This window comes from Urocitellus parryii, chromosome 4 (genome assembly GCF_045843805.1).
Source record: "Urocitellus parryii isolate mUroPar1 chromosome 4, mUroPar1.hap1, whole genome shotgun sequence".
Lineage (NCBI taxonomy): Eukaryota > Metazoa > Chordata > Mammalia > Rodentia > Sciuridae > Urocitellus > Urocitellus parryii.
In genome coordinates, this window is record NC_135534.1 from 178,474,782 (window position 1) to 178,500,539 (window position 25,758).

At 45.2% G+C, this 25,758-nt stretch overlaps 1 protein-coding gene across 1 annotated transcript in view; it reads right to left on the reverse strand.

The window, feature by feature from the left end:
• Gabbr2 (gamma-aminobutyric acid type B receptor subunit 2) overlaps positions 1 to 25,758 on the reverse strand; it is a 348,083-nt gene that overhangs the window by 37,764 nt on the left and 284,561 nt on the right. Inside the window, exon 13 of the mRNA XM_026415240.2 lies at positions 20,171 to 20,293. Coding sequence (XP_026271025.1) covers positions 20,171 to 20,293 — 123 coding nt within the window. The remainder of the gene's footprint in view (positions 1 to 20,170; positions 20,294 to 25,758) is intronic.

The window sequence follows — 25,758 nt, forward strand, 5'->3', positions numbered from 1 at the left end:
AGCGCTCTACCCCTGAGCCCCAGCCCCAGCCCCCTGCCATATATTTTTAATAATTGGCCTGCGCAGACACTCTCTCTGCAGCGGGCTTGCTGCTGCTGTAAGACACAGATAAGACAGGAAAACCTGAGCGGACGTAGGAAAATCCTCCGCGCGCCCGCGGCAGAAGCCTCTCCGACCCGAGTGCCTTTCTTGCTGTAATTCTCTGAGCCTCCTGTGTCTGACTCATGTAAGAAAATGACTTCTTGGGTGAAATATTAAACATCGTGCACCGACATTCTCGGTCTCGCTCTGGCAGCTCGGTGGGGAATGGCTTAGAGGAGCCAGTTCTGAGCAGGGGCTGGGGGTCACATTCAGTTCGTCTGAGGTTCCTGAGCCAGGAACATGCTGGGCTGGGCTCAGGGGGCCAGGACAGTGAGTCAGAGGCAAGAAAATGACAACAGGAGGGGCTGGCTTCCAGGGCCCCTCAGAGTTCAAGGACAGGGCGGCCAAGAGCCATAATAAAGAGGGTTGGGCAGGGTACCTAGCCCCCCCCCCCATGCTCCTGTGCCCAGGCTTGGGGCAGTCCCTTCCCTGGCACCGCCCTCCCTAACCTTCCCCAAGTCCTTCCTAGGGGTGAGAGTTGGAAACATCTGGACCCATTTTGAGGATGAAGAAACTGTGGTCCTCACCAGCTAAGTCACCACTGCCTTAATTTCCCAGGGCAACTGTAGCAACTGACCCCACACTGAGTAACCAGTTGGCTTAAAAGAAAGGAAATTTGTTCTTGCACAGTTCTGGAGGCCAGAAGCCCAAACTCAAGGCCCAGCAGGGGTGCGCTCCCTCCCTCTGCAGGCTGCAGGGGATATGCCCTTGACTTCCCCTGCTGGGGACCCCCTGCATGCTGCTTGCTGCAGCCCTCCAATCCCCAGCTCCACCCTCACTCGGCTGCTCTGGGTCTGTTCTTCTCTTATAAGAATAGTTGTCTTTGGAAGTGGGGCCTGCCTGGTAACCCAGAATCTGCTCTAAAGAGCCTCAGTTTAATTACATCTGCAAAGACCTTTTTCTGAAATAAGGTCACACTCATGCGTTCCAGGGATAAGGGTGCTGACATATTTTTGGGGCACCACAATTTAACCTACAATACTGACCTAACTTCATACTCTAAGTGGCTGAGCTGTGAATCAAGGTCAAGTTTAGCTCCAGAAAGCATTTTCTGAACCACTTTGGGCTATATGCTGAATCCTTATATGCTGTGTGACCATGGGCACATTACTTAGCCTCTCTGTGTCTCAGGTTCTTCATCTGTAGACTGGGGATAATAATAGTAGCTACCACATGGGATTGTTGTGAGCATTAAATGAACTGATAGAACATTTCAATTGGAATAGTGCTTAGCCCTCCACCAGAGCTGTGGCTATTATTGCCTTTGTGTTATTATCAAGAAAATGCAGATCAGCTGAAAGCCCCTGTGAAGGCTGAGCAGATCTGCTACCAAAAGCGAGTCTGGACTGGAAGGAGATGCTCTCGGGGCTCAATCTGCTGGGTTTGAATATCTGCTCACAAGTGCTTTGCTTTTATGAAACATCCACCAGATCATCACAGATAGGAAAGATACTTAAATATTTATAAGACAGCATTATGCACAACTGGATGCTAATAATTTTGAAAGCCTCAGTAAAAACAAAACAAAGTAAAATAGGGGATTGATGGAAACAGAAGCAGCACGTGTGACTGGACCCACAGACCAACCAGCTCCAGAGCAGAGATACTGAGGCATTCGACACCACGAGGCTGGGTGGGTTCCAGGCCCACGGTGTAGCAGGTGAGGCTATCTCAGGTCAACCAGGTTGTCTGTCAAGGCTCAGTTTCCTTGTCTCTAAAATGGGGATGTCCAGGTGCCCTGGGGACCGTGGCAGGCTGCTGAACCGGGAGGCACTGCAATTATCACAGTGTGTGCTTGTGGGACAGGCTGGAGTCTGGGCCCCAGTCCGGAGGAGGGCAGGAGTGTGGGTGGCTAGGCATGGAGAACTGGGCAGGACTAACCACGATCATGCTTCCTCTGGCTGCTGTCCCCTGAAACAGGCTGTCTCAGCCTCCTTGACTCTGAGCATCTCTAGGGCCCTGTGAGTGTTCAGCCTATGTCAAGGTCGAAACACCATCACTTGGAGATGTGATAAGCACCTACCATGTGCCTGATGGCTCCATCTCAGAGCCCCTGTGCAGGGGCCTGGACACTGCAGGTCCTCCTCCCCTTGCTTTCCTGACAGTTTCTGTGCTTGGTGGCTTTATGCAATCACAGGGCACTTAGTTTCTTTCTTTCTTTCTTTCTTTTTTCCCCTTAAAAACTGCCTCAAGTTCTGGTCTGGAACTTGCTCACCCTCTGCTTCTCCCCTGCAATGGACAATGCTGCAGGCCTAGCAATCACATAGCTTTTCTTTCTTTCCTCTTTCCTGTTCTCTCTTCTGCTGGGAAACAGGTGTTCAAATAATGACTAAAGGATTTCCAGAAACACGAGACTGGAGGGGTCCAGGCACCCATGGGGTCTGACTTCCCAGGTGGCCTGTGTCTCGACCTGCCATCATGGTTCTTATCATTATCTCCTTCTCGAGCTGGGAGTCAAGGTAGAGGCTATGGGAACCATCTAGACTCAGGTTCCCTGGATTCAGGCTTTTCTTCCTTTCCTTTTCTAGCCTTAAATTTACTGTCCTGAGCCTGTTTCTCACTCGGGGATTCAAAGTGCAGTTTAAAGTGTGATCTGAGACCAGTATTTTATTTATTTATTTATTTATTTATTTATTTATTTATTTATTTATTTATTTTTAGTACCAGGGATTGAACTCAGGGGCACTCAACCACTGAGCCACATCCCCAGCCCTATTTTGTACTTTATTTAGAGACAGGGTTCTGAGTTGCTTAGCGCCTCGCCATTGCTGAGGCTGGCTTTGAACTCAAGATCCTTTCTCTTAGCCTCCCAAGCCACTGGGATTAGAGGTGTGTGCCATCGTACCTGGCCTGAGACCAGAGTTTTAAAAATGATTTTTCTTCGTGATGCAGCCAACATTGAAGACCCTTGAGTCTAGCTTCTTTTTGAAATAGTTTAAAAATCTTCTTTTTTATTTGAAAATATTACTTATTTTTCTTTTCTCTATCCACAGATTCACTCAGCAATTTAATACAGATGCTGAGCAGCCATGTCACCTGGTCCGAAGCTGTCAGCACTGCCAAGTGTCATGCTGTTCCCTTCAGTCATCCACCATGCACTCCTTAGCTTAGTCACTTGCTCATCCAGTCACCCAGCCTGCACTGAGCCATGTGCCTGTCAGGTCCTGTGCAGTGGTGGACATAGAGCAAGACTGGCCAGAACTCATCTTCTAGAGGAGGAGGACGCAAAACAGACAAAAGAGAGAAGGATAAAAGCTGTGACGGAGAACTCGAATATTGGGACCACTTCAGGCTTGGTGGCTAAGGAGTGGCATTTAAACCAAGACCGGAATGACAAGAAAGAGTCAGACATGGAAAGATCTAGAGGAAAAGCATTCCAGGCAGAGGAATCAGCAAGTGCAGAGGCCTGAAGTTTGGAATAAAGTTGAAGTGTCAGAGTCACAGAAAGCCCACATGGCTGAGGATGGGGGAGGCAGGAGAAATATATTAAGTGGTGTCAGAGACTAGATTTTGTAGGGCCAGTATCAAGGTAAGAAATTAGAGTTCTATTCTAAGTTTGAGGATTTTAACTGGGGAATAGTAAGATATACTGTGGATTTTAAAAAGATTTGTTTTAGAAGAGTCGATGTAATCCTGCCTTATTAGCAATTACATTAAATGGATTAAACTCTCCAATTAAGGTGCGGAGGTTGGCAAACTGGAATAAAAATACAGAATCCTACTATATATATTTTGGGTATAAGTGGTTCACTTTAGATTCAGAAACGCAAATAGGTTGAAAATCTGTTCAAGAATTCATTTGGCTATTCAAGGAAATGAAATAAAAGGTATCTAGATTGAAAAGGAAGGAATAAAGCTATATGGGCATATGACACAATTTTCTTAGGTAGAAAATCCTAAAGAGTCAACCAAAAAAATTATTACAGCTGATAAATTAGTTTAGAAAATTTCAAGATACAAGATCAACACAAAAATACATTCTATTTCTATACCCCAGCAATAGTCAAAGGAAATTTAGGAAGTAATTCAATTTATAATAGCATCAAAAAAGAATTAAATGCTTAGTAATACATGTGAATAAAGAGGAACAAGACTGGGGCTGGGGATGTGGCTCAAGCGGTAGCGCGCTCGCCTGCCATGCGTGCAGCCCGGGTTCGATCCTCAGCACCACATACCAACAAAGATGTTGTGTCCGCCGAGAACTAAAAAAAATAAATAAATATTAAAAATTCTCTCTCTCTCTCCTCTCTCACTCTCTCTTTAAAAAAAAAAAGAGGAACAAGACTTGTACATGGAAAACTAAAAATAATGCTGAAAGAAATGTAAGAAAACCTAAATAAATGGAAAGATATCCCATGTTCATGGATTAGAAGACAATATTGTTAAGATGGCAATACTCCCCAAATGGATCTACAAACTCAATATAATCCCTATGAAAATCCCAAAAGCTTTTTCATGGACATGGAAAAGCTGATCCTATAATTCATATAACATTTCAAAGGGTTCTGATTAGCCAAAACAATCTTGAAAAAGAAAAACAAGACTAGAAGACTCCTACCTTTCAATTTTAACTATCACAAAGCTACAGCAATCACGACAGTGTAGTGCAGACTGTAGGATGGAATAGATTTGGGAGTCCATAAATACAACTACGCTTCTATGGTCAATTGATTTTCAGTGCAGGTTACAAACTATTTAACAGAAAGAATATTCAACAAATAATGTTTGAATAACTAGATATCCACATGCAAAAGAATTAATTTGAATCACTATCTCATACCATGTATAAAAATTAAAGTGGATCAAATGTGAGAACTAAATACCATATAACTTCTAGAAAAACACAAGTACAGATTTGTGATCTTGGATCAGACAATGGTTTCTCAGCTATGATACCCAAGGAACAAATGACCAAAGAAAAAAAATAGATAAACTGGATTTCACCAATATTAAAAATTTTCATGTCAGAGAACACTAATGAGAAAATGAAAAGATAATTAAGAGAATGGGAGAAAATATTTGCAAGTCATATATATGACAAGAGTCTAGAATCCAGAATATGTAAAGAACTCTTACAACTCAACAATAAAAAGAAAAATAATTCCATTAGAAATGAGCAAAGCGTGCTGGGATTGTGGCTCAGCGGTAGAGAGCTCACCTAGCATGTGCGAGGCACTGGGTTTGATCCTCAGCACCACATAAAAATAAATAAATTAAATAAAGGTACTGTGTCCAACTAAACAAAAAAAAATTCAAAAAAGTGAGCAAAGGTTCTGAATAGACACTTCCCCAAAGAGATTATATGCATGGCCAGTGGACATGTGCAAAGATGCTCAACACTATAAGCTACTAGTTGTTTGATAATCATTCTCATCAAAAACACGAGATACCACTTTATACCCCGAAGGATGGCTATAACCAAAAAGGCATATAAATAGCAAGTACTGGCAACAATGTGGAGGAACTGGAACCCTCATACACTGCTGGTGGGAAGGTAAAGGTAAAGGCAGCTACCATGGAAAACTAGCAGTTCCTGAAAATGTAGCAAGGTGACTCAGGAATTCCACTCCTAGTGAATATCTAGGGGAAATGAAAACAACGTGAATACTCACAGGAGCATCACCCATGCCAGTCAAAAAGTGGAAACAATCTAAACATCCACCAGCTGAGGAATGGACAAACACCATGTGCTGTAGTCATACAAAGGAATACCATTTAGCCATCAGAAGGAATCAAATACTGATACAAGGAGGAACTCAAAAAACATTATGCCAAGCAAAAGAAGCCAGACACAAAAGACCTCATGGGGTATGATTTCCTTGTTATGAAATGTCCAGAATAGGCAAATCCATAGAGATGGAAAGCAGACTGGTGTTTGGCAGGTGCTGGAGGGAGGGACAATGAAGGGTGATGGGGGAAAGGAACAGGGTTTCTCTTTGAGATGATGGGACTAGAGGAAGAAAGTTAGGATGTTGGGGGCTGTACCCTTGAAGGGGATATTGGGATCCAGTCCCTGGCTCTGATACTATAAGCCCAAATAAACCTTTCTTCCCTTTAAGTTGATTTATCTCAGGTATTTGTCACAGTGATAGTAAGCTGACCAACATTAACCACCACTAATTCAGTGGCTCATATGATAAATGTTCTTTGCTTATCTTGCCAGTGGTGCATCGTGAGCCAACTACAGCTTTGGCCCCCCCACTTTGGGATGTCAGATGATGAAAAATGATGGTGGTCTGGATCAGTAGGAGTAGTAGAGACAAACAAAAGTGTGATGGGTCAGGATGACAGTACAGTCTCAGAGAATATCCCATAGATCTCCTAACAGGAGTGCTGTGAGGCTGGGTTCTAATAAGCCTGCAGCTCATGTTTACTGGGGGTATGCTATATGCCTGGTGCCTTCCTAGTAGCTAGAGACACCACACTGGATAAAATGCAACCCTTCCTCTCCTCCGTTCTTGTGGGGCTATATTCTAGTGGATGGGGCGTCATTTGTGACAACACTAAAAAGCTGGATGGGATATACTGTAGAATGATGACTGGCTGTGACATCTGGTTCTTTTTCTCCTTCTTCTCTGCTCTGCTGAATTCAGGATTGGACACAGGACACATTTTGGCCAATGAAATATGAGTGGAAGTAACATGTGATATATTGGGATGGAAACTTTAAAAGCCTTATACTGTTCCCTCTGCCAGAAAAACTGTCCTAGAAGGTGCACCATCATCTGTGTCCCAGAGTGAAGACACCATGAGGGGAAAGCTACAGTTGATCCTCAATGGACAAGTGCTCGGATGAGTAAAGAACAGAGGAGAGGAAGAACCTTTAGTGCTTTGATCTACTGAGGGGTTTTCTGTTGTTGTTGTTACCACAGCAAAACATAGCACACCCTGACTAATACAGGTTCTTTTTCTTTTTGTCCTCTGAGAGACATTAATCCAAAACTCAATTCTGGACTATTATGGTTTGGATGTGAGGTGTCCCTCCAAACTCATGTGTGAGACAATGCAAGAAGTTTAGAGGAGAGATGATTGGGTTATGATAGCCTTAACCCAATCAGTGAATTAATCACTTGATAGGATTAATAGAGTGGTAACTGAAGGCAGGTAGGGTGTGGCTGGAAGTGGTGGGCATTGGGGGCGTGCTTTTGGGGTATATATTTATATCTGGCAAGTGGAGTCTCTCTCTGCTTTCTGATCATCATGTGAGCACCTCCCCCTGCCATACTCTTCCACAATGTTGTTCTGCTTCACCTCGATCCCAGAGGAATGGAGCCTGCTGTCTATGGACTGAGACCTCTGAAACCATGAGCCCCCAAATAAACATTTTTTAAAAATATATTTTTAGTTATAGATGAACATAATTATTTATTTATTTTTATGTGGTGTTGAGGCTCAAACTCAGTGCCTCACATGTACTAGGCAAGCGTTCTACCACTGAGCCACAACCTCAGCCCCCAAATAAACTTTTCTTCCTCTAAAATTGTTCCTGTTAGGTCTTTTAGTTGCAGCAGTGAGAAATCTGACTAAACCATGGACCATATTTTAGAAGATTAAGGCCAGTACTTCAAACTTAAACCCCAGACTCTGGAAGCACAAATTATAGTTTGGATGTTAAATATCCCTCAAAAGTTGTTGTGTTTGAAGCTTGATCCCCAGTTGCTGGCACCGCTGGGAGGTGGTGGGAACTGTGGGAGGTGGGCTAGTTGGAGGAAACAAGCCACTAGGTGGGTGTTCTTGAGGGGTATATGTTGTCCCTGGCCACTTTCTCTTGCTCTCTTTGCTTCCCGGCTGCCATAAGGTGACAACCTCCTCTGCCACATGCTCCTGCCACCATATTGCTCTGTCTTACCTCAGGCTCAAAGCAATGGAGCCCACAGGCATTGGACTGAAACCTCTGAAACCATGAGCCAAAATAAATCGTCTCTCTTCCATGTTGCTCAGCTTCACCTCAATCCAAAATTCTTCTCAGGAATTTTGTCAGAGGGAAGGAAAGCTAACACAGCCAGGCCATCCATAGGAACCCTGTTCACAACGGACAGACCCAACCACAGGCCTACCAGCAGCAAGCTGGGGCGTGGTCCCTCATGGATATCTCTACTGCTTGTCAGACTGTGCAATCCTGAGGCAGCTGGTGTAGACCATGGCCCCAATAGGACACCCCATAAGGCCAAAGGAGCACCCTAATGACTGAAGAAGCAAAAAAAAAAAAAAAAAAAAAAAAGGTGAGAATCTAAAAAGAGGTAACTTTCCACAGAAAGATGGAAAGTGGGCTGGGGATATAGCTCAAGGTTCTGGATCTGATCTAAAACACTGGAAGGAAAAAAAAAGGTGGGAGGTCTCTGAGGGCCATAGCCTGTGTTTCTGCCAACGTGGATGTGTTGGATTTGGAAAAAAAAAACATAAAAATTTAAAGGCTCTTTTTGCTCAAGCACTGGAATGACTTTAACAAGACAAACCCAGTTGTCAAGATGCCAGGATCTCACACAATTTTCCAGTCCTTTTGGTCCTTGGCTCTTGAGAATTTCTAGTAAACAGCCCCTCTTCCTGGATAGGTGGAGGGGAGAACTTTCAAGATCAGGGCTGCCCCTGTGGTTGTGGCTCTGTGTCTTCTCTTTGGGTCCTGAAGGACCTCTAGCCACCCCAGTGCTTCCCAAGGGCACACAGGAGACCAACAGAGGCAATGAATAAAACAGCAATCTCTCCTGTATCTAAGATGCCTTGCAATCTGAGATGTTCCAGAAACGTGTCTGTGGTTGGCAGAGCCCTACACTGGGCCCAAACATATCTGTACCCACAAATCTGAGAGCAGAGCTGAGCTAGGGCTGAGCTGGGCTCCATGCCAGGAGGAAAATACCCATGGACACCCTTAAAACGTTTCTCTGGTCTATCATTTCCATCGAATCTCCCCTCGAGTTCTCATTTTAATAACTCAATCTGGAATATACACCTTGTGCCCTCTTCCAAACAGCCCAAGGCAGCACATAAGAAAAGCCCAAATAAAACAGGACAGTTAAAAAATAAAGAAAAACGATCAGAAGGAGAGATAATCTTCCTGGAACCTGAGATAAGAGGGTTATTGCCATGCGCCTGAGTGTTGAATTGGGCTCCAACTTTCTGGCAGCCAAGGTTAAAAAGAAACAGAGCATCTTATCCATTACTATGGCCTGATAGAAGGAAGTAGAGACAGTTCACCAGCAAGCTTTGGCCCCTTTCCTAGCATGACACTCTATGGGGATCTATCCCGGGGATCTCTATCTCAGGGGCGCTAAGTCACCAACAGAACCACAGTCCCCACAGAAGAGGCTGACTCATTCTTCATTTGGCAGCCTCAGCCCCAGAAGTGGGCCCTTCATGAAGGGTGAGGGTGTGATATTAAATTAAATTGCAACTCAGCAGAGATATTTCTTTGAGGAGCTGGCTTAATGGGCCCAGACAGATGGGTTACATTTGGACATATGGAGGCATGGGGAGAGAGTTCCAGGTGGAGGGAACAATTTATTCAATAAATATTTACCGAGCACTTGCTCTGAGCCAGGCCCTGGTGGTGGGTGCTGGGGACACACAGATGGCCTTGGCCCTTGAGGAGGTCACAGATGAGGGGGGAACAGGTGCATACACAATTACCAGTGTTGTGACCAGAATGAGTGATGAACAGGTTGGGGTGGGAGCATCGGACAGAGGCATCCGAGACTGCCTGGGTGGTCCAAAGGCTCCTTAGAAAATTCTTCTCTGTGACTCAAAGGTCAAGTAGCAATTGTATGACTCAAAGGTCAAGAAGGCATTTTAGGGTGGGAATGAGGGTATCCTGGGTAGAGGGGACAAAGACATAGAGGAAGAGAGAGTGTGATGTTTTGGAAAAGTACCAGTGACTAAGGGGATCATGATGGATGAGGCTGCAGAAGCAAACAGGTCAAATGATCCAAGACCTCCTGACCTGTGCTAAGGAGTACAGACGTCATCCTCTAGTGGATTTTTTTCCCCCTGGGTACCAGAGATTGAACTCAGGGGCACTCAACCACTGAGCCACATCCCCAGCCCTATTTTGTATTTTATTTAGAGACAGGGTCTCACTGAGTTGCTTTAGCACCTCGCTTTTGCTGAGGCTGACTCTGAACTCACGATCCTCCTGCCTCAGCCTCCCTAGCTGCTGGGATTACAGGCACTACTGAGAGTTTTAGACAGGAGGATGGCACAATCAGAACTTCAGATGGTGCAGCCCTCCCAGGGATGACTTCGCCAGGTTAATTTAGGTGGCTTGAGTATCGGACTGAACCAAGGCCCTCAATGAAACCCTTACCAGCCTGGGCCAAGGTCTGCTTCTGGCTGGGACCACAGCCTGGCCACCCAGGACACCACAGATGACTGTGGGTGACAAAGAGTTGTCTCACTGCCCAGGGCTGGTGGCTTCAGCTATGGTGACCTACCACTTGGAATGTGACCCTTACCATCAAAAGCCTTGGGCTACCAGGTTACCTGTGAGCAGGCCACAGAGCAGAACAGACCTGGTTCCCAGCACTCCCCAACTCTGGTCATTCTGCTCTCTATTCCACAATGAATAGAGGGAGGTGGGGTTTGGACAAGCTTTGTGAAGATACCAGCTGTTTCCTGAAAGTGCCTGCTTGGCACTCCCCTCCCCCCCACCCCTCCCAGTGCAACTGTAGAGGGAAGTAGAAGATAAGAGTTAAAATTATTTAAAACTCAACATGTTTGCCTCTTCCAATATCGGTTTCCATAGAAACGTAACTGGTGTAAGCCACTCATTTCAGAGCCAACTTCAGTTCCTTGATTCCACACCCCTCATCTGCTTCTGCAAACAGAGAGTGATAAGACAACAGGATGTGGAGGGAAGTTTGAAACACTCCGTGCCCCAAGCTGCCCTTAACTCAATTACTGCCAGAGTGACCAGAAAGCCACAGAAACCAGAGTGTAGGGAACTCTTGATGTAGTCTGCTTGGCCACCTGTCGGGGGCGGGGTTGGACCAGCCCTCCACCTTTTCTGTGACTGCATGCTACACACATGGCTCCCGCAGGGGGCAGGATTATGTTCCCTCTCTGGTTGCACTCTGCTGGGAAGCCAGTCAGGGAGGCTTCCTGGGATGCAGGCAGCCTTTGGATGCTGTCATGGTGGCTCCCTGTGGCTTGCCAGTGTTCAATGTCTGGTAACCCTGAGTGCTGTCCGTCATGTTTCTCCATCTCAAGACCATTTCCGAAAGGTCAGGTGGGGTTCTAAACAGTGACCTGGTATAGAAGGAAAGTCTAGAAAAAATGAGAACCCTTCCGTCTAATCAGAGAGTGTCTTCATACCATCTGTATGCATAGAGATTACTTTTGGGGGAAATTATCTCAAATTATTGCCTTGAAAAGAAAAAGTAAATTCCCATATGGATGTATGTGGGTATACATATAGACACAATTCTTGGTCCTAACCTACTTGATCTAAAATCAGCACTTAACGGAGTTCATCAAAACTTCCTCCTTGAAATATTTTCTTCATTTGGTTTCATCTGATTTTCTTCTTATCTACCTCTGGGCTTCTCCAACAGCTCTCCTTTGCTGCCTCCCCCAGAACTCCCTGGATTCCAAACATGGGTGTAATTCTGGGTCAGTCCTAGGTTCCCTCCTCTGCTGTCTCTCTCTGTGCCCTCTCCTTATGTCATCCATGTGTTGATCCATCTAAATTCTCATCTCCAACCCACACCTATCCCTTTGCTCCAGACCTATATGTCCAACACCCACTCACCATCACCGCTAGCAGAGTAGGTGCTAAAAAGAGAGAGAGGGAGGGAGAGTTATTTTCCTTTTTCACCAAGAATCCAAATCATACTTTACAAACCTTTTTAACATACTTGGCAGGTTTATCCACACCTGCTGTATCTGAAATGCAGAAACAGCCAATCTTCCCATCAGTCTGCAAAGCAGAGGCAGCACCGAGATGCTATGCAGAAACACTGAGCATGAGGCCAGGTCCTGGGACATCTGCAAGTCCTTGACTTGGTCTGGAGCATTGTCCCTGGAGATCTCTCCCTCCTTCAAATTCTCCTCCTGTATGGATGGCTCCCTTTTGACCTTCTGCCTGTGGACAGCTTGATCTCCCATCCCCCACCTGTGGGCAGCACTCTCCTGACTACTCCCTACCTCTCCACCTATTGCTTCAGGTTTCCTTCCCCAGCTCCTCTTCCTGTACCCATCACCACTCAGTGGTTCCTAGGACTGCGGTCAGGACATCTTCGCCTCTCATTGTACCTCTGGGTCTCTACACTTGTCTCCATGATTCCCATCCTCAAAGCATTAACTCCCTCCCACAAATCTCTATCTTCTGAACAGACTACTCTTTTGTGCTCTAGGAACCTATATTCCATTTTGGGGACCCCTTTGCCCAGGAGGCCCTCAGATATCTCAAATTTATAATCAGACTTGAGTGACTCCCCCATTTCCTCCAAAGCCCACTCCTCATTCTGCATCTTGAAGTGACTGTCATCCACCACACAGGCATAAATCTGGGCAAGACCTCCTGCCTCCCTGTCCCAAACTCTTAGAGTCAATCAATCACCAAGTTTTGTCACATCTGTTTCCTAAATAGCTCTCAAAACTAATCACTTCTCTCTGTCTCCATTCCCTCTCCCCTGGTTTAGGTCACCATCAGCTCCTGACTGACTTATTGCAAAAACATGTAGCCATCTCTAGGCCTCCAGCCTCACCCCTCCATCTGTTCTCACCGTGTAGCCAGGAAGATATGACCATGTCACTCCCTTGATTAAATCTCTTTAATTTTGAAGTTTAAACTCCTCTGCTTAGTACACAAGGTCCCTAACAATCTGGGCTCTGTCCAATTTTGGACATCAAAACTATTTGATACTTAAGAAAAAAAAAACTTTTTAGGAAAAAAATATTCTAACACGTTTAATGATGAGAAACTAAATGAGTTCTCCCTAAGCTCAGAAACAAAGCAAAGGTGTCTGTCCTTTCTTACCAGTTTTATCCAACATGTACTGGACGTCTTAGTTAATGGAGTAAGTCAAAAGAAGGAAATAAAGGCATACCAACAGGGAAGGAAGAAACAAAAGCATGTCTGTTTTAGACAACTTTATTGTCTATGTAGGAAGTCCCAAAGAATCAACACAAAAACTCCTGGAACTAATAAGCAATATGGCAAGGTTGCAGGATACTAGCTTTACATACAAAGGTCAACTGCTTTCCTATATACTGGAAACGAGCATTTGGAATTTGAAATTAAAAACACATACCATTTACATTAGCACCTAAACAAAATGCAATAGCTATCAATCCAAAACTACATACAATATCTATAAGGAGAAATCTAGAAAGCTTATAGAAGAAAATAAAAGATAAATGGAGAGATAGTCCATGTTCATGGATACGAAGATTCGATATTATTAAGATAGCAATCCTACCCAATTTGATCTATAGATTCAATGTTATTTCAATCAAAATCCCAGAAAGTTACTGTGAATATCAACAAATTGATCCTAAAGCTTGTCTGGAGACAAAAGACCCAGAAAAGACAACACAACATTGAAGAACAAAGTTGGAGAACTGACTTCAAGACTTTCTGTAAAGCAACAGGAATCAAAAACATGTGCTTTGGTGAAAAATAGACAAGTATATCAATGGAAGGAACAGAGATTCCAGAAATAGATCTACATGAGAAGATGCTAGACAACCCACTGGAAAAAGGACAGTCTTTTCAACAAATGATGCTGGAACAACTGGATACCCACAGGCATAAAAAATGAATCCAGGCACAGACCTCAGACTTTTCACAAAATGTGAAATGCAAAACCATAAGACTTCTAGAAGATAACATGTCTCTTTGGGTTCGACCGTGAGTTTTTAGATACAACACCAAGGATGATCCATGAAAGAAAAAAACAATAAGCTAGGCATCATGAAAATTAAAACTTCAGCTCTGCGGAAGTCAGTGTTAATAGAATGAAAGGACGATCTACAGACTGAGAGAAAGAATTTGCAAAACACCTGCCCGATAAAGGCTTTGTATCCAAAATACATAAAGAACTCCTAAAATTCAACAATAAGGAAACAACCAAATTAAAAAGTGATTAAGAGATCTGAACAGACACCTCAGTAAAAATTATATCCAAATAAATCTTGGCAAGGCCTCCTGCCTTCCTGTCCCTTGGAGTCAATCAATCATCAAGTTTGGTCACATGTGTTTCCTAAATAGCTCTCAAAACTAATCAATGGTAAAGAAGCATATGAGAAAATATTCAGCATCACATATCATTGGAGAACTGCAAAACTAAAACAACAAGGGGATACTACTGCACATCTCAGAATGACCAAAACTCAAAACGCTGACTGCAGCAAATGCTGGTAGGGATGCAGGGCAAAAGGAGCTCCCAGTCATTGTCAGTGGAAATACAAAATGGTGCAGCTGCTGGGGCAGGCAGTTTGCAGTTTCTTGCAACGGTAAAATACTCTTATCCTATACCCGGCACTTGGACATTTAGGTATTTATCCAAGTGATCTGGAAACTTATGTCCACACAGAAACCTACCTACAAATTCTAATAGCAGCTCTATTCATAACTGCCCAAACCTGGACACAGCTAAGGTGTCCTTCATTGGTTAAATGAATAAGCAAACTGGTACAACCATACAATGGGATATTAATCATTGATCAAAGGAAGTGAACTATTAAGCCACAAAAAGGCATAGGGGAAGCTTACATGCCTATTATTAATGAAAGAAGCCAGTGGTTCACACCCTTGATCCCAGCCACTCAGAGGCTGAGGCTAGAGGACCATGAGTCTGAGCATGGCCCAGGTCACACAGCAAGGCCCTGCATAAAAATAAACAAATACATAGATAAGTAGAAAGAAAGAAAGAACCAGTCTAAAAGACCATATATTGTATGATTCCAAGTATAGAACATTCTAGAAAAGGAAGAACTGTGCATTGGTGGCTGCCAAGGGGATAAGACACAAAGGACATGTAAGATGGTAACACTGTTCCATATGAAGCTGTAACAGCACACACGTGGTATGATGGCATTACATACAAGGTCCATAGAACTGTATGATGTAGAGTGAACCCTACTATAAACCTCGGACTTCAGTGGGAATAGTGTAGGGATACTAGCTAATCATTTTAACAAACATGCACACTGTGTGTGTTGGGGGAAGTACACGGAAATAGTACTTTTGTTAAAATTTTCCATAAACCTAAAATTGCTCCAAGAAATGGTCTATTAACTCAGTACAACTTTTTTTTTTTTTTTAAATGACATGTACCTTGCTTTTGAAGACCAGATAAAATGTCCTCGTACAATTTGAAGAATGATTTCCTGTAGCCTTGCAGGCCCTACCTGACTCTCCGAACGATATCCTGCCCCCCCTACAGGTAACCACAACCTTGAATTTTGTATTAACAGTTGTCTTCTTTAAAAAAGAAAAAATGTTTTGCTACCTTTGTATATTTCCTTAAGTAGTATTTTGCTTAGTTTATATCGTCTTTGAACTTTGACATGTGACCAAGCACTTTGGGAATTCACCTGTGGTTTGCTCTTTGTGCTCATCATCGAGTCTCAGGCGTCACCAAGTCTCATCCAACCAGAGGGTCCAGCTGGGGATCGCTCCTTTCCACAGCTCTGGGGGTGCTCCTCTGGTTGAAAGTGCCATGGTGTAGGACACACGTCCAGTTCGGGGTTATGCTGAACAGTGCTGCTGTGAACACCCTTGGGCAGGTCCACCTGGGCACATATGTGACTTTCTCTAAGAATGTGTACCCCTGGACTTGGTGGGCTGTGGGGCGAGTGCACACCAAACTGCTTTCCCCCGAGAGGGTGCCTTCCACTGCCCATGTCCCCCTGCATCAGTGGTCACCTGCTCTCCGAGGGCAACTGCTTCTGCCCAATGCCCTTCCTGCCCTCTTCCCTTGTTCCTGCCTCCTCCTTGACCACAGGAGGCCAGGTTGGCGCCTCTCCTTAGGCTTCCTAGCACCTTGCATTACCCCAGGACATGCCTGTGTGGGTGTGAACCAACCAGACTTGTCTGTCTTCCCAGCCGTCCCGAAGGTCCCTGAAGGCAGGGCCACGTCCCATTCATTATGGCTGTCTGCTAAATTTTGTTGAATAAATGAGGGCAAAGCTGGAGTTCTCAGTCTGAGGCACATGAGGAGGCTGACAAGGGGAGTGATGAGCCACAGCTGGAGGCCTGGCAGAGGCTTAGAGGCCAGGGGCTCGGGCTCCAGGGCCATAGCTAAATGGTCAGCCTGCTCTGAGGGGTGTTGTGTGCAGATCTCTGAAAGAGGGAAGAGGTGGCAAAACCAGAACTCAAGTCTCCTCTCCCTTCTTCAGGGAGCCCCTCAGGCAGCAGAGTTAAAAGCAGAACACCTTCACTGGAATCTAAGATACCACATACTGGCTGTGTGACTGTGAGCAAGTCACTGAACCTCTCTGTGTTCCAGTTCCCTCATCTGTAAAATGCAGAAAATAATAGCTCACCCCTTACTGTGTTGTTATAAAGCTTGGATTAAATGAGTTCATACTGTAAAGCATTCAGAACAGCTCCTGGCACATGACAAGTGCTCTATCAATATTTATTACAGAAAAATGAATGAGGACATGGAACTGGGTGGCCTTCTGTAGGACTCCAGGGGATTTTCCTTCCTGGACCCCTGCATGCACTCTCCGGGGGAGAATCTCTTCTGTGGATCTTTCCTGTTATTCTTGAGCCCTTTGTCCTGCGTATTCACCACGAGTGTGATCCACACCCTTCAGTCTGAAGTACTAGTGCTGATTTCTCCGTAGGCTGAGTTTGCTCCTCATTAGCCAGCAGGCACCAGGAGATCACGGCCACTCACCATGAGGTCAGGGCCGAGTGGCCATGATCTCCTGTGTCCCCATGGAAGATGTGGAGTGTGGGGCCTGGCTCAGAGTGGCCCGTGCTGGGGAGGCTGTGGTCCAGCAGGAGTGAGGGAAGAGCTGTGCCTAGCAGAATCCAGAGGGAGAACGTCCGGGGAGCTGGGGGGCACACAGTTCTACCAGGGCCAGTGAGCTTAGGGACACGTCTCCATAGTAGGTGGCCCTGGGACTGAAGCTCAAGGAATTTACTTGGCAGAGAAGGTTCTGGAAGCAGCAGGGCACTGACACAGAGAAGGCCTATGCCTGGAATCCTAAGGTGTTCAGAGACAGAGCAAACCAAGGCGTCTGGGAGGTAAGGGGCGGCAGCAGGCCACACAGGCCTCTGATGACCTCTCCCTGAAGCCTAGACTTTGTCTCTGGCTGAGGGTCCTGGAAAAGATGTCCCCTGAGGGAGACCATGGGACGCCTCGTCCCCTGAGCACTGTTCACCCAGCACACTGTGCCCGACAGGAGGGGCTGAGGGAAACCCACAGACAGCTTGGCCTTGTTTGGTGGACCGGCAGGGCTGCAGGTGGACAAATCACAGGCTTCTGCTGCCATGGCAACGGAGCAACAGGGCAACCCGAAAAGAGGAGTAAGTAGCACAAGAGGAAGGGCCAGGAAAGACCCAGAAAGAAACCTCGGTAGATCCTGGAGGGACACTTGAAGGGCATATCTGGCCCTTGCCCTGGGCCCTGTGGGTGGCCCCTCGGTTTCCTCGTCTGTGCAGAAAGGCTCTTTTATGGTCATCAGGGGCTCTGCAGTTGGAGAACCTTAACCTTGAGAGATTTGGGGTGTTCTAGGGTTCTGTGCACAGAGTCATCGAGGGGAAGAAAGGTATCATCCGTGATGGCAGCACCGGTTTACCCTGCTTGAATGGCTGGGCGGCGGGGCTCCCCATTTCCAGTCTGCCCCAAGCCCTGCAGCCTTCTCCTGCTGCGGCCAGAGCCCCACTGACCCCTGCAGACTTAGAGTGCAGGTGGCAGCCTTGCAGGCCCCAGGGTACCCTTGATCTGGTCTCCAGCTGCCCCAGCTCCAGACTCCCCATAAGCTCTGCCTCATTCCCTTGGCTCCCCTTCCCTGGCATCCTGGCCCCTCAGTCCCTTTTCTCTAATTCGCGTCCTTATCTGTAGGGTGTGCAGGCATGCCTTTGTTCTACCTACTTCCCTGATCTGCACCAATGAACAAAGGCCTAGGAAAGTCCAAGAAAGTGCAAAAAGAGCTGTCTTGGTGTTGAAGGGAGGGTAGGGCACCACTAACCTGCTGGGCGACCTTGGGTAAGTTACACAACCTCTCTGGGTTTCCATTTCCTCATTACTAAGATGGGCTTACTTGTAACACTTCACAGAACTGTTGTGATATTAAATCACATATAACACTGGCTGTCATCACTGTCGTCATTGTCATTATCATCATCATCACTATCATCATTATGGCTGTAATTGTCACCACCACAGGCTCTCCCTAGCTCAGGGGCCCACTTAGCCAGTGACAGCTCTTCCCAGTATTGAATCTGTCTGGATCACTAAATCTTGGTGGTGGGCAGGGAATTCCCCTGGGACTGAGTGGGCAAGGAGGTGCTCATTTGGCCACTGTGCATGATGAATGGTGACCAGTTGTCACCTCCCCTCTGGAAAAAGCCTGTCTGTGTGAATGAACTCAGTTCCTGTCCCCTTGGCCCACAGGCACAGCCGGTGTCGTGTCTGTCTGTGCCTGTCTGGAGCCCTGCTTCCTCCCAGGGTATACGTGAAAGGTGGAGAGATGGAGGGGCGCTGTCCAAAATCTTCTCCCTAAAAGATGTTCACCGACTGCATAACTTCTTACTGAGCTGAGTAAACTCTCTGTATCAACATAAATGTGGCTGTGCATTTTATTTTCATGAACCTCCACTCTTTTATTTATTTTTTAGTCCTGGGGATTGAACTCAGGGTGCTGAGCCACATCCCCAGCCCCTTTTGAAATATTTTGTTTAGAGACAGGATCTCTCTGAGTTGCTTAGGGCTTCACTAAGTTGCTGAGGCTGGCTTTGAACTCAGGATCCTCCTGCCTCAGTCTCCTGGAAAACCTTCTTGTCTAGAAGGATAATACCTCTGTCCCCAACTTCCACACTAAATTCCACAAAAGATTTCCCTAATAACATGGTGTGAGAAACAGAGGTCCTCATTGTCTCCATTGAATTCACCACAACATACGGAAAACATAAGCAAACGGCCCACCCAGTACAGCCAGCTCCATCCCACAAAAGTATGTTCAACTAAAGTACAAAGTGGACAAAGAGACAACTTTCAGGGACTCGGACTTCCCTACCCCAGAGCATCACGGAAAGACCAGCAGGAGTCCAGGGCAAGGCTGAATGCAGGATAATTAAAATGTATACTTAAAGTACTTTTATATAAGCTTCCTTATTTTTATTTTTTGGTGTCCAAGATTGAACCCAGGATGCTCAACCACTGAGCCCCAGCCTTTTTTGTATTTTATTTAGAGGCAGGGTCTCACTCAGTGGCTCAGGGCCTCTGTAAATTGCTGAGACTGGCTTTGAACTTGGGATCCTCCCACCTCAGCCTCCCGAGCTGCTGGGATTACAGGCTGCATGCGCTGTCATGCCCGGCTAAGCTTCCTTATGTTAACAATAAATGTCTCATATCAAATGTATGAGAGGAAATACACTGCTCGCCACCCTGAACATCATACAGTAACTAGGAGGAGCTATTGGAACATGGATTTCCTAGAAGCACTGCTTATGGGACTTTCTTTAAAGAAGGGACAATGGTGCAATGTAATTTCTCCAATGAAAGATCACGTAGATGGGGGCTTCTACAATGTATTTTTCTTTGCAGGCTGGGATGGGAGCCCAGGGTCTTGAGCACACAAGGCAAGTGCTCTATCACCGAGCTACACCCCTAGCCCAGTATTTTTGGCAGCCCAACATTTCCCCTTAATTCTGCATATATTAAGATTGACATTAAATTATTTCACCATACCTTATATCCAGTGCTCCTGAAATTAACAAACATCTCAAATGGAAGGAAGTGGGATCAGGTGTTCCCAAGAGCAACTGTGCAGCCGAGGAGATGCACTGGCTGCCTTGCCATCTCGTGCCTGGGAGCTGCGCCCGAGGGTCTCCCTCCTGCTGGCACCGGCTGCTTACCTCCATGCTGTACCTCTCCACTGTCCTCCGCAGGGGATCCACGGCCTGCCAGCAGATCAGGATGCACAGATCGATGAGCAGCATGCCCCCGACGATCACGAGCAGTTTCTGGTCTTTGATAATCTGCAGTGGAGAGGAGAAGAGGGAGGCAGAGGTGAAAAGAAGCTTCCTGGACAATGGCTGAGGACCCGGGATGAGGAGTGACTGTGTCCTGGATGCTCAGCTGGACAGTGTCCTGAAATGCCCCATCACCCACAGAATAATGTAGCCAGGTTCCTTTGCCTTCCTGGTCCAGCCCCTCTCCAAACCCACATGTGCATTTTGTTGAAATCTGGCCACTCCTAGTCTCCTCTGAGCTGTGATTTTCACTCTCTGGGACTTTGTAGGTGCTGTTCCTTTAGTCTGGAACACCCTATTCTTTCCACAATCTTTAAAGACCCAGGTCAGTTGTAGCTTCCTCCACGAAGCCCTCTCTGACTCCCCTAGAATAACTCATCACTCCCAGAGCATTGTGTCCACATGATCCGCGGAGTAATAACAGCAGCAGAGACAACAAGCAATGTAGCTAACCTTTAATGATCCATTATTCCAGGCTGATGGTTCACATGCATGGTCTCATTTAAAAACAGATTCTATCATTATTCCCATTTTACAGATGAAGAAACAGGCCTCTGGGGGCTCAACAGATATGTCAAAGGGAGTGAAGCTCAGATTTGAACCAAGCACCTCCTTTCTCCAGAGTTACATCCTCAAACAATCACAGCACTGTCCAGACACTACGTCAAATAATTGTTACAGCTCCCTCCTCACTGGCCTGGGAAGCCCAGACAGGAGGGAAACCCATGTTATTTATTTGTGTACTCTCGTACCTAACAGGGCTTGGCATTCAGTAGGCACTTAAAAGTTTGATGGATAGAGCTGAGATGAAGGAAAATAAAAAGAAGAAATATAACTCACTCCCATTCCGCTCTGCAGGCAGGGGTGTTTCTTCACTGCTGTGAGTCCCACCCCACTTTACATCACTGATATGCAGGGGCCTGGGGACAAACACTAGAGCACCAGTGCTCACCTGTATTTCATTCATTGCAGGTTTATGTCCCCCCTACCCCCAAAACACACAAATAAAAGCCAATGTGATGAAGTAGTTCTGGAAAAGAATCATGGAAAAATAAACAAAACTGATACAGAAGCTTAAGAAATATCACCAGGTCTGGTTTTTAACGATTAAAGCCATTTCAAAAGGAGAAACAGAAACTCAAGAGGTCTCTCTGTGGATGAATGTAGAAGGAACAAGAAAGTGTTGCTGATCAAATCCACCCAGACTGCTTTACTTGGGGGTAGAGCACTGGAGAAACCACCTCTTTGAATTTTCAAGGAGGATCCAGTGAACCTCTGAGGTTTTGCAGAAACCTGGCTTAACCCTTGCCCCCAGGAACTAGGCAACTCTTTGTAGAGCTTGAGAAAACAGGGTGGACCTAGGATGGGCTGGAAGAAGACTCTGCCTAATGCGCTGCCTGAGTCTCCAGGCAATTTTCCCACTTAGGCTTGACTCCTGGAGGTCCTCCCCGCACCTTTCTGCTGGTGGATTCCTACCCCAGCTTCAAGACTCAGCCCAAGCAGCTCCTCATCCGTGAAACTGGGCATGTCCAGCACAGGGCACAGCCAACCTTAGAAGACACACACCAGGATTTCCCTCTTGTAAATGTGACACAGTAAGGTCCTTCACTCATAAGGCTCAAGAATGGGGTAGAAAGGGGCACTGGAATTCTGAAGGATTTGGAATTATTATGTGAACCTGGGTTGGGATCCTGGCTCCATTTCTTGTTACTTGTATGGTCATAAGCAAATCACTTCCTCTTTCCTATTCTGCATTTTTAATTTATGTCATGGCCAGGAGGAAGGGAAGAGAGGGAGATTCATGTATTATTCTCTAAGTATGGTATAAAGGAAAGAGCATAGATTTAGGAATTAAAAGGCCTCTTTCTAATCCCAGTTCTTACCAAATGTGATCTTGATCTTGAGCAGGTTGCTTAACTTTTTTAGGTCTCAGTTTCCTCCTTGATAAACTGGAGCCACTCATGCCCAAGTTACACAGGTGGTCTTAGAATAAAATGAGACGGTGTATGAAAACACCTAGTACAGAGAAGATGCTCAAGGAATGGTGGCTATTTCACTACCACTACTTGGGATTTGTCCATTAGTGATTATGTGTTTTTGTGTAGGACAGCATCTAGGGGTGAAACATGATATTGCACCTCAGCTCTAGTAGACAGAACTCAATGGATGAATCTGTGGTGGAAGGTTGTAATGAGAGGCTGTATCTAATTTCCTTTTAGCACCATTCCCAAAGCCTGGCACATGGCCAGTGTTGGTAGCTAGATGGATTTATACTAAGAAGTTATGAAATTAATTTCATTTATTAACTGTGGAACTGTTTATTGAGTGTCTACATTGTGTCAGGTTCTGTTTTAGACAGCCATGAAAAAAAAATCCTACCTTCATGGAGCATGCGTTTTAGTGGGGAAAGACTAACAATGGATAATTAAACAAATTCACCCATGCATATACAAAATACACTACCAAGGACAGGTGATTTAAAATAATCTTCAGTAATGAAAATTGAGGGAAGGAAAACAAAAATAGTACTGACCTGACCATTCCAATTTGAGGACCAGAGAACCTTTCCAATGGGCAAGGTCACCTCTCAATTCTCACTTCACCTTCTCTCTTTCATTCCCTCTTTTTCAGGTTTCTCCTCAAAGTCTGCCCACTGCCTCTCTGGGGTATGTCAGTAGTCACTGACATCAGAACATGCCATCCTGTCTCTGAACCTGGGACAATCTTGCCGAGTGAGAGATGGAATGGTACCAGCAATGATAAGACAACGGGCTCTAAGCTGCCATGAACTAACTAGTTGTATGATTTTGGTTAAGTCCTGTGACTCCTCTGAGCTGTTTCCTCATGTACAAAATTGGGAAATAACCACACAAGCCATATTAGATTCCCAGAGCCTGGCTGACAATAACTTCAACGGAAGCCAGTGATCATGCCAATGTCAGTTCCCCTTGTTGTATGGAGCAGGGATTAGCAAACATCAAACTATAGATTTTTCTCACCACTTATTTTTTAATAATATTTTTTTTAGTCGTTGATGGACACAATACCTTTATTTTATTTAATTATTTTTTTATGTGGTGCCAGGGATTGAACCCAGTGCCTCACGCATACCAGACAAGCGCTCCACCACTGAGCCACAACTCCAGACCTCACAGTCTATTTTTATAAATAAAATTTTATAAAAGCATAGCCATATCCATTCTTTAAATATTTGTCCATGGCTTATTTTCCATAAATCAGCAGCATAGACTAGCTGAAAAAAAGACAGTATAGGGCTGGGAATGTGGCTCAAGTGGTTGCGTGCTCGCCTGGCATGCGTGGGGCACTGGGTTTGATCCTCAGCACCATATAAAATAAAAATAAAGATGTTGTGTCCACCAAAAACTAAAAAAAAAAAAAATACTAAAAAACTCTCTCTCTCTCCCTCTCGTTAAAAAAAAAAAAGACAGTATAACTTGCAAAATCTCATGCAAAGTTTTGTTCTTTACAGAAAATACTTGCCTGACCCCTGCTGTCATTTAGCTGATGCCTGGGGTGGCTGTTACAAACCCTCCCCACCAAATTTCCATTGAGCCTGGATGAAGGTCTGAGCAGGTGTCCTTAGATGGTTTTATTACTTGTGTTGTTGTCTACAACAGTACCAAGTCATATTTGTCCTCAAAAAACATCTGCCCCAAGAACAGAAGGTCTCATCTTTGAGTTACTGCTTCATCTCAACACTTCAATTTGGTCCTAGTGAGAAGCAGAATAAAGACTGCAATAAGCTCCTCATTTAAGATTTTACGACTGGTCTTTAGGAAAAAAATGGTAGCATGCTATAAAAAAGCTGAATTTGGGAGTGTGAAGCCACCATGTGTCAATACTTTCTTCAGTAGACTTCTTTTCCTTTAACGTCTTTAAAAAAACATGGCCATATGGGGTGAAGCTTGTGTGTGTGCATTTGGGGAAGGCCTGCCATTGTGGGTGGAGGGAGGAAGAAGTGGGAGCTATGGAAAAAAGGAAAGGATAAAAAGACTCTAATAAAAAAGGCATGTGATTGCAATTATAAGTTTATGTAGATCTAGTATATGTATCAGTGAAAAAAAAAAGGGGGATCCACTAAAAAAAATCAAAGTCCAAAGTTCTTTAAAAGGAAACCAAATCACACAAGGAGAAATACTGTATGACAATTTATGTGAGGTTCCCAGAGGAGTTGTCCCTAAGAGCCAGAAAACAGAGTGTGGTGGACAATGGAGTTGGTATTTTATGGGGCTTTAGTTTGGGAAGGTGAAAAAGTTTTGGAGATGGACAGTGATGATGGCCACACAATATGAAGGCATGATCTGAACTGCCAAACTTCTGAGGATAAGATGTGGTCCCTGATTTTGTTGTAAAAACAGTGAAGGCCAATTAATACGCTGCAGCGTGGGAAACTCCTGGGGTTGCTCTAGTCCTTCTTGTAACTCAGGAGAAGGTTAGAGGAGGGAATGGTGGAGGAGAGAAAGGTATATATGACTTGGGTGGATCAAACATCACGTGGGGAACCAGATGATTTTGAAGGGGGAAAGGCAGTCACAGTCCAAAACGGCTCTTTTCCACAATTCTGGTTTTTTTTGTGTGTGTCAGGTTTTGTTGTTTTGTTTAATTGGTTTTTCTTTTTCTTTCAAAACATTTTTTTTTTGTACTGGGATTGAACCCAGGATCACTTTACCACTGAGCTACATCCCCAGCCCTTTTTAATTGTTTTGTTTTGAGACAGGGTCTCGCTGCTATGTTGCTGAGGCTGGCCTCAAACTTGCAATTGTCCTGCCTCAGCCTCCCAAGTCATTGGTATTACAGGTGTGTATCACCATACCTGACAGTTTTATTGGTTTTTCAAATTGTGGTAAAATACATATAACATACAATTTACCATTTTAAATATTTTTAAGTGGCTAGCTCAGTGGCTTTAACTGAATGGAGGTGATCTTGTGCTACTGCAGTGTCCTGATGTCAGCATCCCCCACTGGCCAAAACGCCTCTCCCCTTCCTGTGCAGGCAACTCACCCTGTCATACCCTCTGTCCCTGCTGTCACCCTCACCATCCTATATCGATGCCCCTGCTGATTCAGACACCCTCCTCTCTAGTGCAGTCGCCCCCTGGGTCTTGACCACAGAATTACTGTCCTCTGACATCCACCTCCTTGAGGGCTCTATGTGTTATCCCCTGCTGTACCTGACATCATCATCCTTTAAAAAAAAATTTAGGATCTTTTTCCCCTAAAAACTAGAAAAGGAAAACAACAACAAAAAAACAGTAAAAAACATAGTTCAAAAAGTTTTTTAAAGTTAAAAAATAGTAAATAATAAAGGTGGGGCGGGTGCTTGCCTGTGGGACAAGTGCCTTCCCAAGGTGCCAGGATCCCCCACAGCACAACCCTCAGCTGTACAGCATCTCCAGAGGGCACGGGTCCCCTCCCACCCAGCTCAGCGCTCTGCGCTATGGCAGGAAG